Source organism: Balaenoptera physalus (assembly GCF_965194825.1).
Source record: "Balaenoptera physalus genome assembly, chromosome: 1".
NCBI classification, from domain to species: domain Eukaryota; kingdom Metazoa; phylum Chordata; class Mammalia; order Artiodactyla; family Balaenopteridae; genus Balaenoptera; species Balaenoptera physalus.
The window spans coordinates 42,155,565-42,170,837 of NC_138882.1; the positions used below are offsets into that span (position 1 = coordinate 42,155,565).

Genomic DNA, 15,273 nt, shown 5'->3' on the forward strand with positions numbered 1-15,273 from the left:
AAGGTCAGTAGATGTACTGCTTGTCTAAGCAAGTATAGGGCTAATAATATGGTATCCTTATAAAAGTGGAAAAATTTAGCTCTTTTATACACACACACACACACACCCCTTGGTGCATGCTACCAGATAGCTCTGTTTTCTTCCTAAGGATGCCAAAATACTCACATGGAGTAAATAGTTTAAAATTATCCAGGATAGTTTTTTCTTTTTATCTTTTAAGAATTCCCTCTAAATTTTTATTTATTAAGAGCAGCATGGGTGAATCTTAAGGGGGACAGCAATAGTTAATGTGGCCTCTTGTTCAGTAGATTCTCTAGAGCAGGGGTCCCCAACCCCCTGGGCCACGGACTGGTACTGGTCCGTGGTCTGTTAGGAACTGGGCCGCACAGCAGGAGGTGAGTGGCAGGCGAGCGAGCAGAGCTTCATCTGCCGCTCCCCATTGCTTGCGTTACCGCATGAACCCCCAACCCCAGTCCGTGGAAAAAGTGTCTTCCACGAAACTGGTCCCTGTTGCCAAAAAGGTTGGGGACCGCTCCTCTGAACACTTGCAGAAGGTAAAGAAAAAGATGGAGATGTTGTGCCCTTCTCCCCCCATCTTTTAAAAAAAAAGTAACCTGTAGCTCTGTTTCTCTCTAGGTAGTAAATTTCACTGGGGAAATGTGGGAAAGGAGAACCAAAATAGAACTTTCTATGTATCATGTCAGAAACCTCTAACGTTGAAGTCATTTCATAAATAAAATAGTTTTAGAAAAGCTATTTGAGCACATTCGGAAATGTGTCAAGGGAAAGAAAAGGCTCTTCAAAAGGGGAGGAAAGAAAATCTGTAAGCAGATAGTATGGTAGTGATGTTACAGGAAAAGATGATCCAGCTAGTTTTAAATACTATATGAGAGTAAAAAGGACAAAGTTAATTGAATTGAGTGGTTTTGTAAAAGATCTAAATTTTTTTTGGTATCGTTAAGAGAAATTATCTGAAAAGAAAGCATTTGTTTTATGTAAAAAGTATTTAAGGCAGTGTTTTTAATGAAAATTAAGCTTTTATTAAATTTGTAATCTATTATGATTGTCACTGAATTAATATTTAATTGAGGAATTTTATTCAGAGTAACTATAATAAATAGGAAATTTCTGCAGGGTTGGTTCTGCAGAGTAATAGCTGTTAATATAACTTTTCTTTTTTTCCTGATAGGAAAGAATTGATTATTAGAAAAAATATGTTTTGCATGTATCTTTTGGGACTTTGTATAGTCCAGTTATAGACATCCATACTTGCTGATGTAATGGACGTGTGCTTTTGTTCACATTTCCATTTTGAAGATTTCTAGAAATGTCCAAGCTCAAAAGGAGTAAGAAGAAAGGAGGCAGTAGATGGTGACATTTTTGGGATGCTTTGATTTCCTGCCTTTTTTGGGGGTTTATATTTGCTCTTAGGTATTTCACTTCTACAGTCTTAGAGTCCAGAATAAGGACTATATGAGTGAATAAATTAGGGCATGGTGAAGAAACACAGATTCTCTAATTTTTGCTATGACAGACTATCTACTGGTTTATATGCCATGGTATTATTATTCTTATTGTGATTCAGTTGTTAACTTCTGCCCTTTAAGTTTCTCTGACTTTATCTGAAAATGACCCTAACTAGAATATAAATTTTATCTGCAGATTTAGTTGTTTCCATGAGCTTCAGTCTTTTGAATAGCTCTTGTGTCTAGTTTATAATGGCTTTAAGGATTGCATTTCCCTTATGTAAGATTACTGTCATGAGGACTTCCCTGGTGGCGCAGTGCTTAAGAATCCACCTGTCAATGCAGGGGACACGGGTTCGAACCCTGGTCCAGGAAGATCCCACATGCCGTGGAGCAGCTAAGCCCGTGCGCCACAACTACTGAGCCTGCGCACTAGAGCCTGCGAGCCACAACTACCGAGCCCACGTGCTGCAACTACTGAAGCCCCCACGCCTAGAGCCCGTGCTCCGCAACAAGAGAAGCCACTGCAGTGAGAAGCCCGTGCACCACAACAAAGAGTAGACCCCGCTCACTGCAACTAGAGAAAGCCCGTGCGCGGCAATGAAGACCTAACACATCCAAAAAAAAAAAAAAAAAAAAAAAAAAGATTACTGTCATGTGCCCACCACCCATTTCCCCCTTAAGCCCTTGGCAAATGTGGTAGCTCCATAATTTGATCTATTTAAAAAATATAAAAATAACACTATTTTCCCATGACAAAATTATGTTAATATATCAAAATTAGAAACTGCAGAGAAGCAAGATGTGAAAATTAAAATCACTTGTAATCTCACTGACTGTCCTGAGACCTTTTACTTTTCGAGTGTTGGTTTGGCTCTCTCAGTTCCTCTTACTGTGTCTTTTACTGGAACTGTTGATTTTCTGCTGTCAGCATTTGTCTTGTTTACTCCCATTTAAAATAAAATCTCTTCTTCCATCCAGGTGTCCTGTGTCATGGCATAGCTGAGCTTCTTAAATACTTACTTTGTGCTTGGTTTCTTCCTTACTTCTGGCTGACCCCCATCACTCAGTTGTTAGATTCCTCATATTGTTACAAATGCTGAGAAATGTTTTCTGAGTGATTACCACCTCTCTCCCGATGACTCCCCAGTTAATACATCTTGTTTAGTTTTTGCTCTTGAGCTCCAAACCTGTCTTTTCTATTGGATAACTCCACTTAAATGCCTCACATGCACCTAAATAAAATATGTCTAAAATTGAACTTCGTTCTTATCTCAAAACAGCTTTTTCTCCTTTGGTCTTTACCTTAGGGAATAACACTACCATTTATCCAGTTGCAAAAGCCAAAATTTTAGTAATTATATTTGGCATCTCACTCTCCTTTTAAATACTTCATTCCCAACCACTTCTCTCTCTCTCTCTCTCTTTTTTTTTTTGTTCTAGCTATTATGTACCTTCAGTGTGCCCACCTAAGGCAATACTTTGTGTAGGTGCTCCTTCCATAATACGCTTGGGCTGCGGTTTTAAGCATTTATCATGCTGTCTTGTGATGTAGTTATTGTGTTGGCTTATTCTTCCTAATTTGACAGGGAACTCTTTAAAGGAGGGACTATGTTTCTCATTTCTTCATCCTTTGTGCCAACACAGTGCCTAGCATAAAGTAGGCTCATGAAAATATTTGTTTTGATGACTATTTTTGTTGTCAAGTAAATGAATAAAAGGAAGGATCAGGAGGAAGCAGTTTGTTTAAATTAATTCATATTATAGTCTGACTAGTCTCCTAGGATTAAAAGCAAGTCTCCTATATTAAAGCAAGACACTTAGTAATCATGGTAGAATTTTTGATAGTATGGCAGAGTTTAGTGAAGAATTTCTTATATGCAGGAGTAGATTTTTTGACAAATCTCTTAAATCATACTTGGTTACCTCTTTGGCCTAAGATTTGCTTATTAGCATCACACTATTGAGTTTGTTAGAAGTGAAATAATTAGGTTTTGCAGAAGTAAAGGCCCCAATATACCAGGTAATGGAATTTAAAACTCAGTTTTACCCTATTTTGTGGCAACTGAGGGGCTGAATCAGCGACATCAAGGCCATGTGTCAAATTCTTTTTCTTTATTAAGTGTTTTTTTCTTTCTAATTTAATCTAAATAAGTTTAGACAATAATTTAAACTAATGAAGGTACACTTTTACATGTTATATAATCTAAATGATTGTTATTTTGTTTTTTGAAATATCCTAATTTTAGTGGTATTCTGATCAGGATTTACCTTGCCTCCAGAAATCTTGTTACTATTTTTATTGAGATTTATGAAATGCAAAAGTTTAGGTTAATTATTTGCTACAAAGCCATTTTTTTTTTCAGTGTTTTTCAGATTATTTATCCTTTTAGGCAAGTGCTGAGTACGTTTTTTATGTTTAAAAGTTGTCTAAACTACTTTGTGTTTATAAACATGCTGTTTTTGAGATGAATATATATTTTGACATCTAACTCATTTCCAGGGTAATAGTAATTAATGTTTGAAGAGGTTAAGTGACATTTTATGTAGTGTAAACCTTTTTTGTGCCAGGTTGATATTTTTCTAGTATGAAGAAAACAGTACTTGTTTAAAATGAAATTTAAAAACCCAAGCAGAACAGTTTGAGGAAGAATTGCTGCTTTATATTTTTAAATCAAATATTATTAGTTAATTTTAGACAGTTAACCATATTGGTTAGAACATATATGTTTGCCTTTGCATGACAATTTTGAGCACTTTAATAAAAAGATTGTTGTTCAGATATCTATGGTTTCACTGTGAGTTACACATTTAATTATCTTCTCTCTTTAGATAATTGTATGGAAGAGATATAGTGACTTTAAGAAACTACACAAAGAACTATGGCAAATTCACAAAAACTTATTCCAACGTTCAGAATTGTTTCCTCCATTTGCTAAAGGAATAGTGTTTGGTAAGTGATTATTTTGAAATTGTGATTTTGAAAAGTGATGATTAGCTAATTATGTATATATACTGAACACTGAAACACTGTACCATGAAGTCAGAAGCCCCTATTAAGATAATTCCTATCATGCCTCAAGCAATTGAAGTTGTTTTTTCATGTTCTTTTTTTTTTTTTTTTTTTTAAGATAGGAGATTCCTATTTTATTTCTCCAGTGACATATTTACTGTTGAATATAAATTAAAGGCCTGCTTGCACACCAAAGCCAAGTCCTTTAGGTGGTTCAGTCAAAGAGGTAAGACCTCTGGCTGGCTCACATGAGAATCGTCCACTCCTTGGCCCAGGTTTTGGGATTTTGCCAGCTTTGGGTTCATCAGTAATTTCTTCAATATCGTTAAGTGCCAGATCCTCATATTAGTTGTCATTTATTTGAATCATTGGTGCATTTACACAGGCCCCTAAACATTCCACTTCTATAAGAATGAAAAGTTTGTCAGGTGTAGTCTCCCCAACCTTTATTCCAAGCTTTTTCTGAGTGGTCTCCAGTATGCTGTCAGAATTTCGAAGCATGCAAGGTATAGTAGTGCAGACTTGAATATGATACTTTCAACTGGCTTTCTATTATACATTGTATAAAAAGTTGCTACTTCATATACTCTCATTGGAGGTACTTATAAAACTTCTGCAGCCTTGTTCATAGCAGAGATGGGCAGCCATCCATTCTGTCTTCGGGCTAAATCCAGGACTGGAAGCACAGCTGCTGCTTTATGCCCTTCTGGGTAGTTTTTTACAATGGCCTCTATCCTCTTATAGTTTTCTGGTGTGAAATCAAATGGAGTATCTGGGTTGTTCTCAGGAGTATCTCTCTGCACAAATAAGGCTCCTCCAGCTCCATTCTGCACGGCTGTCTTATGCAAATTCCTTATATGTCTTCCCCACTGGGCGGTGAGGCTGGCCGTGTGGGCCTGAGTGCCACGGAGAGGAACATGGCAGGCCAAACTGTATGCCTTTCAGGTCGCCTGTTTTTTCATGTTCTTGCTGTGGTTTTGTTAACTCAGAATGCATTTACTCCTTTCTTTCATGAAAAAACAGCACCAGAACAACAACTCAAACTCTAACTGATGAAGCAAATAGAAAAACCCTGTAGAAACATGAGGTGACATTGAATTATTCTTATACAGTTGTCCCTTGGTATCTGTGGGGGATTGGTTCCAGGACCCCCTGTGGATACCAGAATCTGTGGCTGCTCAAGTCCCTTATATAAAATGGTGTTGTGCAGTCAGCCCTCTGGATCTGCAGGTTCTGCATCTATGGATTCAACCAACTGTGGATCGGTACCTCATATAAGTGAAATCATACAGTATTTGTCCTTTTGTGACTGGCTCATTTCACTTAGCATTATTTCTCAAGATTCACCTATGTTGTATCAATAGCATGTGTCAGAATTTCCTTCTTGTGTCTGAACATAGTCCACTGTGTGTGTAGACACCATTTTTCATCCATCAGTGAACACTTGGATTGCTTTTACCTTTTGGCTATTAAAAATAATACTGCTGTGAACATGAGTGTACACATATCAGTTCAATTCCTGCTTTTAATTCTTTTGGGTATATACCGAAAGTGGAATTACTGGATCATATGGTAATTTTATTTTTAATTTTTTGAGGAACCACCATATTGTTTTCCATAGTGGCTGCTCTATTTTACATTTCCACTAGCTGTGCATAAGGGTTCCAGTTTCTCTTCCTCCTTGCTAACACTTGTTATTTTCTGTTATTTTGATACCTTGGTGTTCCTTTTTTTGCCTTCGTTTTCACATACTTGGTTTACTTTTTTTATATTAAATTCTCTTTGTTAAAAAAATTCTCTTTGTTAAAATAATTGATATTTTTTTAATCCCTTGACTGGACCTTGACCAGTAGAGTACAGAATGGTATTTCTTGTTTCTTCTATAACTTTACCAAAAATTTTCTTGTATGGACAGCTTTATATTCATCCTGTTATTTTTTTAAAAAATTAATTAATTAATTAATTTTTGGCTGTGTTGGGTCTTCATTGCTGTGCGCTGGCTTTGTCTAGTTGTGGCGAGTGGGGGCTACTGTTCGTTGCGGTGCACGGGCTTCTCATTGTGGTGTCTTCTCTTGTTGCGGAGCACAGGCTCTAGGCACGCAGGCTTCAGTAGTTGTGGCCAGCGGGCTCAATGGTTGTGGCTCGCGGGCTCTAGAGTTCAGGCTCAGTAGTTGTGGCGCACGGGCTTAGTTGCTCCATGGCATGTGGGATCTTCCCGGACCAGGACTCGAACCCATGTCCCCTGCATTGGCAGGCAGATTCTTAACCACTGCGCCACCAGGGAAGTCCCATCCTGTTTTTTTTAAAAATCAATTTCTGCATGTGGAGTTGTAGAATCAAAGTACATGGACGTTATTTTTCAAACTAGACAGTTTTTTTTTCAGGTTATAAAGTACCATATGCAAATAACTCAGATGTTACAGAAAACTATTTAAAATAAAAATTCAAGCTTAATACCATTTCCTAGATGGTATAACATTTTAGCATAATTTTTAGACTCTGTGTGTGTGTCTATGTGTGCTTGTGCTTGTGTGTACATATGAGTATGCACATGCTTCTTTACCTTTCTGTACATATAAACTTCAAAATTGAAGTATTGCTAAATGTAGTCTTGAAACCTCTTTTTCATACAGTGGTATATTGTGATTGTCTTTTCATATCAGTGAAAAGAATCTACATTATTAATTTTAATAGACGCATAGTATTTCAGTTTTTGTATATACCATGATTTATTAACCACTTTTACTCATATATTATTTTTAGTTTTTTTGCTATTATAAACAACACTACTTAATATTCTTATTTGTACACTGTTATGCAGAAGTACAATTATTTAATTAGGATAAATTCGTGGGAGCAAAATTGCTTGGTCAAAGGGTATGCATATTTTTGTGACTTTTGATGCATATTGCATTATTGTTTTCAAATAATTTTAACATCAGTATTCTTTATACATTGGAATAACTTTAGAAGTCGAAGTAATGCAGGTGTATGGCTAAGAAAATAGAAAAACAAAGCACAAAACAAAGCTAATAGAAGAATGTTCAATAAAAAGCAGTAGTTTCCTGGAGAGCAGCGTCAGGATCATGGCAGCATGAGATGATCCCTTCTTTCCCCTTCAGTCTATAACTAGTAAAACAACTCAACAAAGTTTCCTCTGCCTAACAGAACAGGATGCTGGAGAGATCCACACATTTTTACATCTGAAGGTGAGTGGACTGAGCACATAGAGGAGGTGGAACCAGGGGAACAGTGGAGGTGGTACCTGCAACTCCAGCCCCCTGGCCATGGTGGCTGAGTCCGCAGCCCCAGAGAATGCGGTAACAGCAGTGGAGGCAGCGCACATGACTCTGGCCTTCCAGCTGCGATGGCACCTGCAGCCACAGGGGACCATGCAGCAGGGCATGTGATCCCACTGATGCACTGTCAAAAATCAATGATAAGGAAAGAATTTTAAAGGCAGCCAGGGGAAAAAAGATAGTTACCTACAAAGGTACCCCCCTACATTGGGCTTTCAGCACATTTCTCAGCAGAAACTCTGTTGTCTGGGAGAGAGTGTGATGACATACTCAGAATACTGAAAGATAAAAAATGTCAGCCAAGAATAGTCTATCTGGCAAAGTCGTCCTTCATATGAAGGAGAAATAAAGGCTTTCCCACACAAACAAAAGCTAAGGCAATTTATCACCATTAGACCTGTCTTATAAGAAATGTTGAAAGGAGCTCTTCTACCTGAAATGAAAAGGCAAAAGTACACAAAACTTCGAGTAAGGTGATAAATAGATAGAATCAGAAAGTACAGCTCTATGGCGGAATAGATTGTTAAACACAATTGTGACATAAAGGTTAAAGGGAAAAAAAGCATTAAAAATAACTAGCTACTTCAACTTGGTAATTAACTCACAACATAAAAGGGGATAATATGTGACAACAAAAACATAAAAGGGGAAAAAAGAAACATAAAAGGGGAAGAGGGCAAGGATGGAACTGTATAGGCAAATGAAGATATGATACTATCAGCATAAAAAGGACTATCTTATCTATGAGATGTTTTATACAAACCTTATGATAACCACAAAACAAAAAATCTAGAGCAGAAACATGAAACATAAAAAAGAGGAAACTGAGCAAAACATCACAGAAGAACACCAAACTGGGACTGCTCTGGTGGTGCAGTGGATAAGATTCTGCACTCCCAATGCAGGGGGCCTGGGTTCGATCCCTGGTCAGGGAAGTAGATCCCACATTCATGCCACAACTAAGAGTTCGCATGCCACAACTAAGGAGCTGGCGAGCTGCAACCAAATAAATGAATAAATAAATATTAAAAATAAAAAAATCTTAAAAAAAAAAACCCCAAAACACCAAACTAAAACGGCAGACACAAACACAAGAAAAAAGAAACAATGAAGATAGAGAGCAACCAGAAAATGATAAATAAATGGCAGTACTAAGTCTTCATATGTCACTAATCATCCGAAATGTAAATGGATTGAATTCAATCAAAAGAAAGAGTGACCGGATGGGTTAAAAAATAAGACCCAACTATTTGTTGCCTCTGGGATACTCAGATCTAAAGACAAATACAGGCTCAATGTAAGGAGATGGAAGATGATACTCCAAGCAAATGGCAGCCAAAAGAAAGCAGGTGTAGCCATACTTAGACAAAAATAGACTTCAAGTCAAAAAAATAATGAGACAAAGATGGACATTATATTGATAAAGGGAACAGTCCGTCAAGAAGACATGACATTTACTAATAATGTATACATCTAACATAGCACCAAAATATATAAAGCAATTATATAACAGTTGTAAAGGGAGAAACTGACAGCAACATAATAATAGTAGGAGACTTTAACACCCCACTTACATCAATGGATAGATCATCCAGACAGAAAGTCCACAAGGAAACATTGGCCTTAAATGAAACATAAGACTAGACTTATTAAATAGATATATACAGAACATTCCATCCAAAAGGAACAGAATACACATTTTTCTCAAGTGCACATGGAGTGTTCTCAAGGATAGACCATATGTTGGGACAAATATCAAGTCTCTTTAAGAAGATTGATCAACCACAAGAAGGCTGGAAAAGGTCACAAATATGTGGAGACTAAACAGCATGCTACTGAACAGCTATTGGTCAATGAAGAAATCAAAAGAGAAATCAAAAAAAGACAAATGAAAATAAGACATACCAAAATCTGTGGGATGCAGCAAAAGCAGTTCTAAGACCGAAGTTTATAGCAGTATAGACCTACTTCAAGAAACAAGAAGAATCTCAAATAATCTAACCTTACAGCTAAAGGAACTAGAAGAAAAGAACAAATGAAGCACAAAGTCAGTAGAAGGAAGAACATAATAAAAATCAGAGTGGAAATAAATGAAATAGAGAATTAAATGACAGAAAAGATCAGTGAAACTAAGAGCTGGTTCTTTGAAAAGGTAAACAAAATTGACAAACCTTTATCTAGACTCACTAAGAAAGAAGAGAAGGCTCAAATAAATAAAATCTGAAATGAAAGAGGTGAAGTTGCACTGAAATACAAAGGATTATATAAGAGACTGATATGAACAAATATGCCAACAAATTGGACAGCCTATAAGAATTGGATAAATTCTTAGAATCATACAACCTTTCAAGTCTGAAACATGAAGAAGTATAAAATCTGAATAGACTGATCACTAGTAAAGAGGTTGAAACAGTAACCAAAAACCTCCCAAAAAAACAGAAGTCCAGGACCAGATGGCTTCACTGGTGAATTCTATGAAACATTCAAAGAAGATTTAATACCTGTCCTTCTCAAACCCTTTCAAAAAAATTGAAAAGAAGGGAATGGTTCTTAACACATTTTATGAGGCCACCATTACCCTGATACCAAAGCCAGATAAGGACAACACACAAAAGAGAAAATTACAGGCCAGTATCTCTGATGAGCATAGATGCAAAAATCTTCAACAAAATATTAAGCAAATTGAATACAACAATACATTAAAAGGATCATACACCAAGATCAAGTGACATTCCTTCCAGGGATGCAAGGATGGTTCAGTGTCTGCAAATCAATTAACGTTCTACACCACATTAATGAAATGAAGGATAAAAATCATATGATCATTTCGATAGATGCAGAAAAAGCATTTGACAGTTTTCAATATCCATTTATGATAAAAACTTTCAATAAAATAAAATGGGTACAGAAGAAATGTACCTAAACATAAACGTATCTAAACATAATAAAGGTCATATATAACAAACTCATAGCTACCATCATATTCAGTGGTGAAAAACTGAAAGGTATCTTCTATCAGTGGGATGAGGATGCCTGCTCTTGCCACTCTTATTCAACATAGTATTGGAAGTCCTACCCAGAGCAGTTAGTCAAGAAAAAGAAATAAAAGGCATCCAAATTGGAAAGGAGGAAGTAAAACTGTCACTATTTGCAGATGACATGATTTTATATATAGAAACCCCTAAAGATTTCACCAAAAAACTATTAGAAATATTAAATGAATATAGTAAATTTGCAGGGTAAGAAATCAAAGTACAAAACTCTGTTGCATTTTTATACCCTAACAATTAACTAGCAGAAAGAGAAACTAAGAAAACAGTCCCATTTGTAATCCCAACAAAAAGAATAAAATACCTAGGAATAAACTTAACCAAGGAGGTGACAGACTTGTACGCTGAAAACTGTAAGGCATTGTTGAAAGAAATTGAAGAAGACACAAAGTAATGGAAAGATATCCCATGTTCATGGATTGGAAGAATTAACATTGTTAAAGTGTCCATATTACCTAAAGCAACCTACAGATTCAGTGTGATCACTGTCAAAATCTCAACATTTTTCACAGAAATTGAACAAAAAATCCTATAATTTGTATGGAATCACAAAAGACCCAGAACAGCCAAAATAATCCTGAGAAAAATGAACAAAGCTGGAGATACCACACTCCCTGATTTCAAATTATACTACAAAGCTATACTAATCAAAATAGCGTGTTATTGGCAGAAAACAGACACACAGATCAATGGGACAGAATTGAGAGCCCAGAAATAAACCCACACATATATGGATAACTAATTACAGCGAAGTAGCCAAGAAAGTACAGTGGAGAAAGGAAAGTCACTTCAGTAAATGGTGTTGGGAAAACTGGATAGCCACATGCAAAAGAATGAAACTAGACCACTATTTTATACCATACACAGAAATTAACTCAAAATGGATTAAAGATTTGGATGTCAGATCTGAAAGCATAAAATTCCTAGAAGAAAGCATAGGCAGTACACTCTTTGATATTAGTCTTAGCAATAATTTTTTGGATATGTCTCCTCAGGCAAAGGAAATAAAGGCAAAAATAAATGGAATGACATCAAACTAAAAAGCTTCAGTGCAGCAAATGAAACCATTAACAAAATGAAAAGACAACTTACTGAGTGGGAGAAGGTACTTGCAAGTCGCCTATCTGGTAAAGGGTTAATATCCAAAATATATAAAGAACTCATACAACTCAACAACAAAGAAAACCAAACAGCCTGATTAAAAACTGGGCAGAAAATCTGAATAGATCTTTTTCCAAAGAAGACATACAGATGTCCAACAGGCACATAAAAGATGTTCAACATCACTAATTATTAGGGAAATGCAAATCAAAATCACAATTAGATACCCCCTCATGCTCATTAGAATGGTGATTATCAAAAGTGTTAGAGAGGATGTGAAGAAAAGGGAACCCTCATACACGGGTGGTGGGAAGGTAAATTTGTGCAGCCACAGTGGAAACCAGTGTGGAGATTTCTCAAAAAATTAATAGAAATACCATATGATCCAGCTATTTCATTTCTGGGTATTTATCTGAAGAATATGAAAACAGTAATTTGAAAAGATATATGCAGACCTTTGTTTATTGCTGCATTATTTACAATATCCAAGATATGGAAACAACCTAAATGCCATTGATAGATGGATGGATAAAGAAGATGTGGTATATATATGCAATCAAATACTACACAGCCATAAAAAAGAATGAAATCTTGCCATCTGCAAAAGCATGAATGGGCCTAGAGGGTATTATATTAAGTGAAATAAATTAGATGGAGAAAGACAAATACCATATGATTTCACTCATGTGAAATCTAAACAAAACAAAAGGAACTAAATGAAACAAAAACAAATACATAGATACAGACTGGCAGTTATCAGAGGGGAAGGGAAGTGAGGAGAGGGCCAAAAGGGTAAAGGGGATCAAATGCATGGTGATGCATGGAAACCAGGCTTTTGTGGTGAGCACACGTGGTATATATAGAAGTTGAATTATAATGTTATACACAAGAAACCTATTTATTGTTATAAACCAACGTTACCTCAAAAAAAAAAACAACTAATTTTCCGCTCTACCCATCTTCCAGTTTTGCTTCTAGAGAGAACTGACTTATATCTTTTTTATTTTTCATTTCTTAAGTGTGTATTCCATATCTATAATAGTAAGTTTATACCTTTTTTTTTCTTTGACATAACAGCTTATGACATGTCTTTTGACTTTTTACTCCGGTAGGTAAGAATTTGACTTACCCTGTTCCCTTGTATTATTACATAATATTTTTAGTTCCTCTATTGACTGCATCTCTATTTCTTGTTCCATAACTATGGACAATACCATTTGTCTCTGTAAGATGAATCTAAGAGCATATTTGTCCTTTCTTTTACTTCTTTAGCCCCTTTCACCACTCAGCGTATTTTAACGTTTATCAAAGGTGATAGTATTTGTATTCTGTTCAATAATCATTATTAAGATCCCATACTTAATCTGTAGAATGATTTTCAAATCTGGAATTTAATAGACATCATCTGTAACATTTGTATTATTATGACTATGTAAATATTGTTCATTATTATGTCAGGTAGTGTGCCAGAATTACATTTTGTTCTCTAAGTTTAATTGTGATGACTACTGTGACAATGTAGTTTTAAAAAAAATTTTTTTATTTGACATCTTTATTGGAGTATAATTGCTCCACAATGTGGTGTTAGTTTCTGCTGTATAGCAAAGCGAATCAGCTATATGTATACATATATCCCCATATCCCCTCCCTCTTGTGTCTCCCTCCCACCCTCCCTCTCCCACCCCTCTAGGTGGTAACAGAGCACCAAGCTGATCTCCCTGTGCGATGCACCTGCTTCCCACTAGCTATCTGTTTTACGTTTGGTAGTGTGTATATGTCCATGCCACTCTCTCACTTCATCCCAGCTTACCCTTCCCCCTCCCCATGTCCTCAAGTCCATTCTCTACATCTTTATTCCTGTCCTGCCCCTAGGTTCGTTAGAACCTTTTTGTTTTCTTTTTAGAGTCCATATGTATGTGTTAGCATACAGTATTTGTTTTTCTCTTTCGGACTTACTTCACTCTGTATGACAGATACTAGGTCCATCCACCTCACTACAAATAACTCAATTTCATTTCTTTTTATGGCTGAGTAATATTCCATTGTATATATGTGCCACATCTTCTTTATCCATTCATCTGTTGATGGACACTTAGGTTGCTTCCATGTCCTGGCTATTGTAAATAGAGCTGCAGTGAGCACTGTGGTACATGACTCTTTCTGAATTATGGTTTTCTCACGGTATATGCCCAGTAGTGGAATTGCTGGGTCATATGGTAGTTCTATTTTTAGTTTTTTAAGGATCCTCTATACTGTTCTCCATAGTGGCTGTATCAATTTACATTCCCACCAACAGTGCAAGAGGGTTCCCTTTTCTCCACACCCTCTCCAGCATTTATTGTTTGTAGATTTTTTGATGATGGCCGTTCTGACCTGTGTGAGGTGATACCTCATTGTAGTTTTGATTTGCATTTCTCTAATGATTAGTGATATTGAGCATCCTTTCATGTGTTTGTTGGCAATCTGTATATCTTCTTTGGAGAAATGTCTATTTAGGTCTTCTGCCCAATTTTGGATTGGGTTGTTTGTTTTTTTGATATTGAGCTGCATGAGCTGTTTGTATATTCTGGAGATTAATCCTTTGTCAGTTGCTTCATTTACAAATATTTTCTCCCATTCTGAGGGTTGTCTTTTGGTCTCGTTTATGGTTTCCTTTGCTGTGCAAAAGCTTTTAAGTTTCATTAGGTCCCATTTGTTTATTTTTGTTTTTATTTCCATTTCTCTAGGAGGTGGGTCAAAAAGGATCTTGCTGTGATTTATGTCAAAGAGTGTTCTTCCTGTGTTTTCCTCTAGGAGTTTTATAGTGTCTGGCCTTACGTTTAGGACAATGTAGTTTTAATGGAGTCTTTTTTCCTTATACTACATAGATAAGTCAAATTCATGCTGCATGCTGGTTTGCTAAATATTTGGACCATGCCTTTTGTGGTAGACAGTCTTCAAGATGGCCACCTGTAATCCTTCTCTCCTGCTAGTTACACATTTGTGTATTCTCTTCCCAGGGATTGGTCTTTGTGACCAGTAGCATAAGGAAAAGTGACAGTGTGTCATTTCTGAGATTAGGTTATAAAGGCCATGGCTGCTCTCCTGGGGATGTTCCCTCCCTCTCTCTCTCTCATTACTTGCTCTGAGGTTTACCAGCTTTCGTATTGTAAGAGCACTCATGCAGCCTATGACGAGGCCCCCATGGAGAGGAACAGAGGGCAACAGCCAACACCCTGCAGGCATCTGACACCTGGCACAACCAAGTGAATGAACTTAGATGCAGATTCTCCAGTCCCTGTAGAACTTTGAGGTGACTGCAACACTGACTGACAGCTTGACTGCAGCCTCATGAGAGACCTTGA

General features: G+C 36.6%; 1 protein-coding gene and 1 pseudogene across 7 annotated transcripts in view; one reads left to right on the forward strand and one right to left on the reverse strand.

The window, feature by feature from the left end:
• RPS6KC1 (ribosomal protein S6 kinase C1) overlaps positions 1 to 15,273 on the forward strand; it is a 229,085-nt gene that overhangs the window by 28,873 nt on the left and 184,939 nt on the right. For 5 of the 6 annotated variants that reach the window (XM_082471434.1, XM_082471433.1, XM_082471439.1 and 2 more), the window contains exon 3: positions 4,299 to 4,419. The exons of the other annotated variant lie outside the window; for it this stretch is intronic. In XM_082471434.1, the coding sequence (XP_082327560.1) occupies positions 4,299 to 4,419 (121 nt within the window). The remainder of the gene's footprint in view (positions 1 to 4,298; positions 4,420 to 15,273) is intronic. 6 annotated transcript variants of the gene reach the window in all.
• Positions 4,434 to 5,491, reverse strand: LOC309665497 (NADH dehydrogenase [ubiquinone] flavoprotein 2, mitochondrial pseudogene; annotated as a pseudogene). The gene has a single exon. The product of its transcript is annotated as an NADH dehydrogenase [ubiquinone] flavoprotein 2, mitochondrial pseudogene (transcript).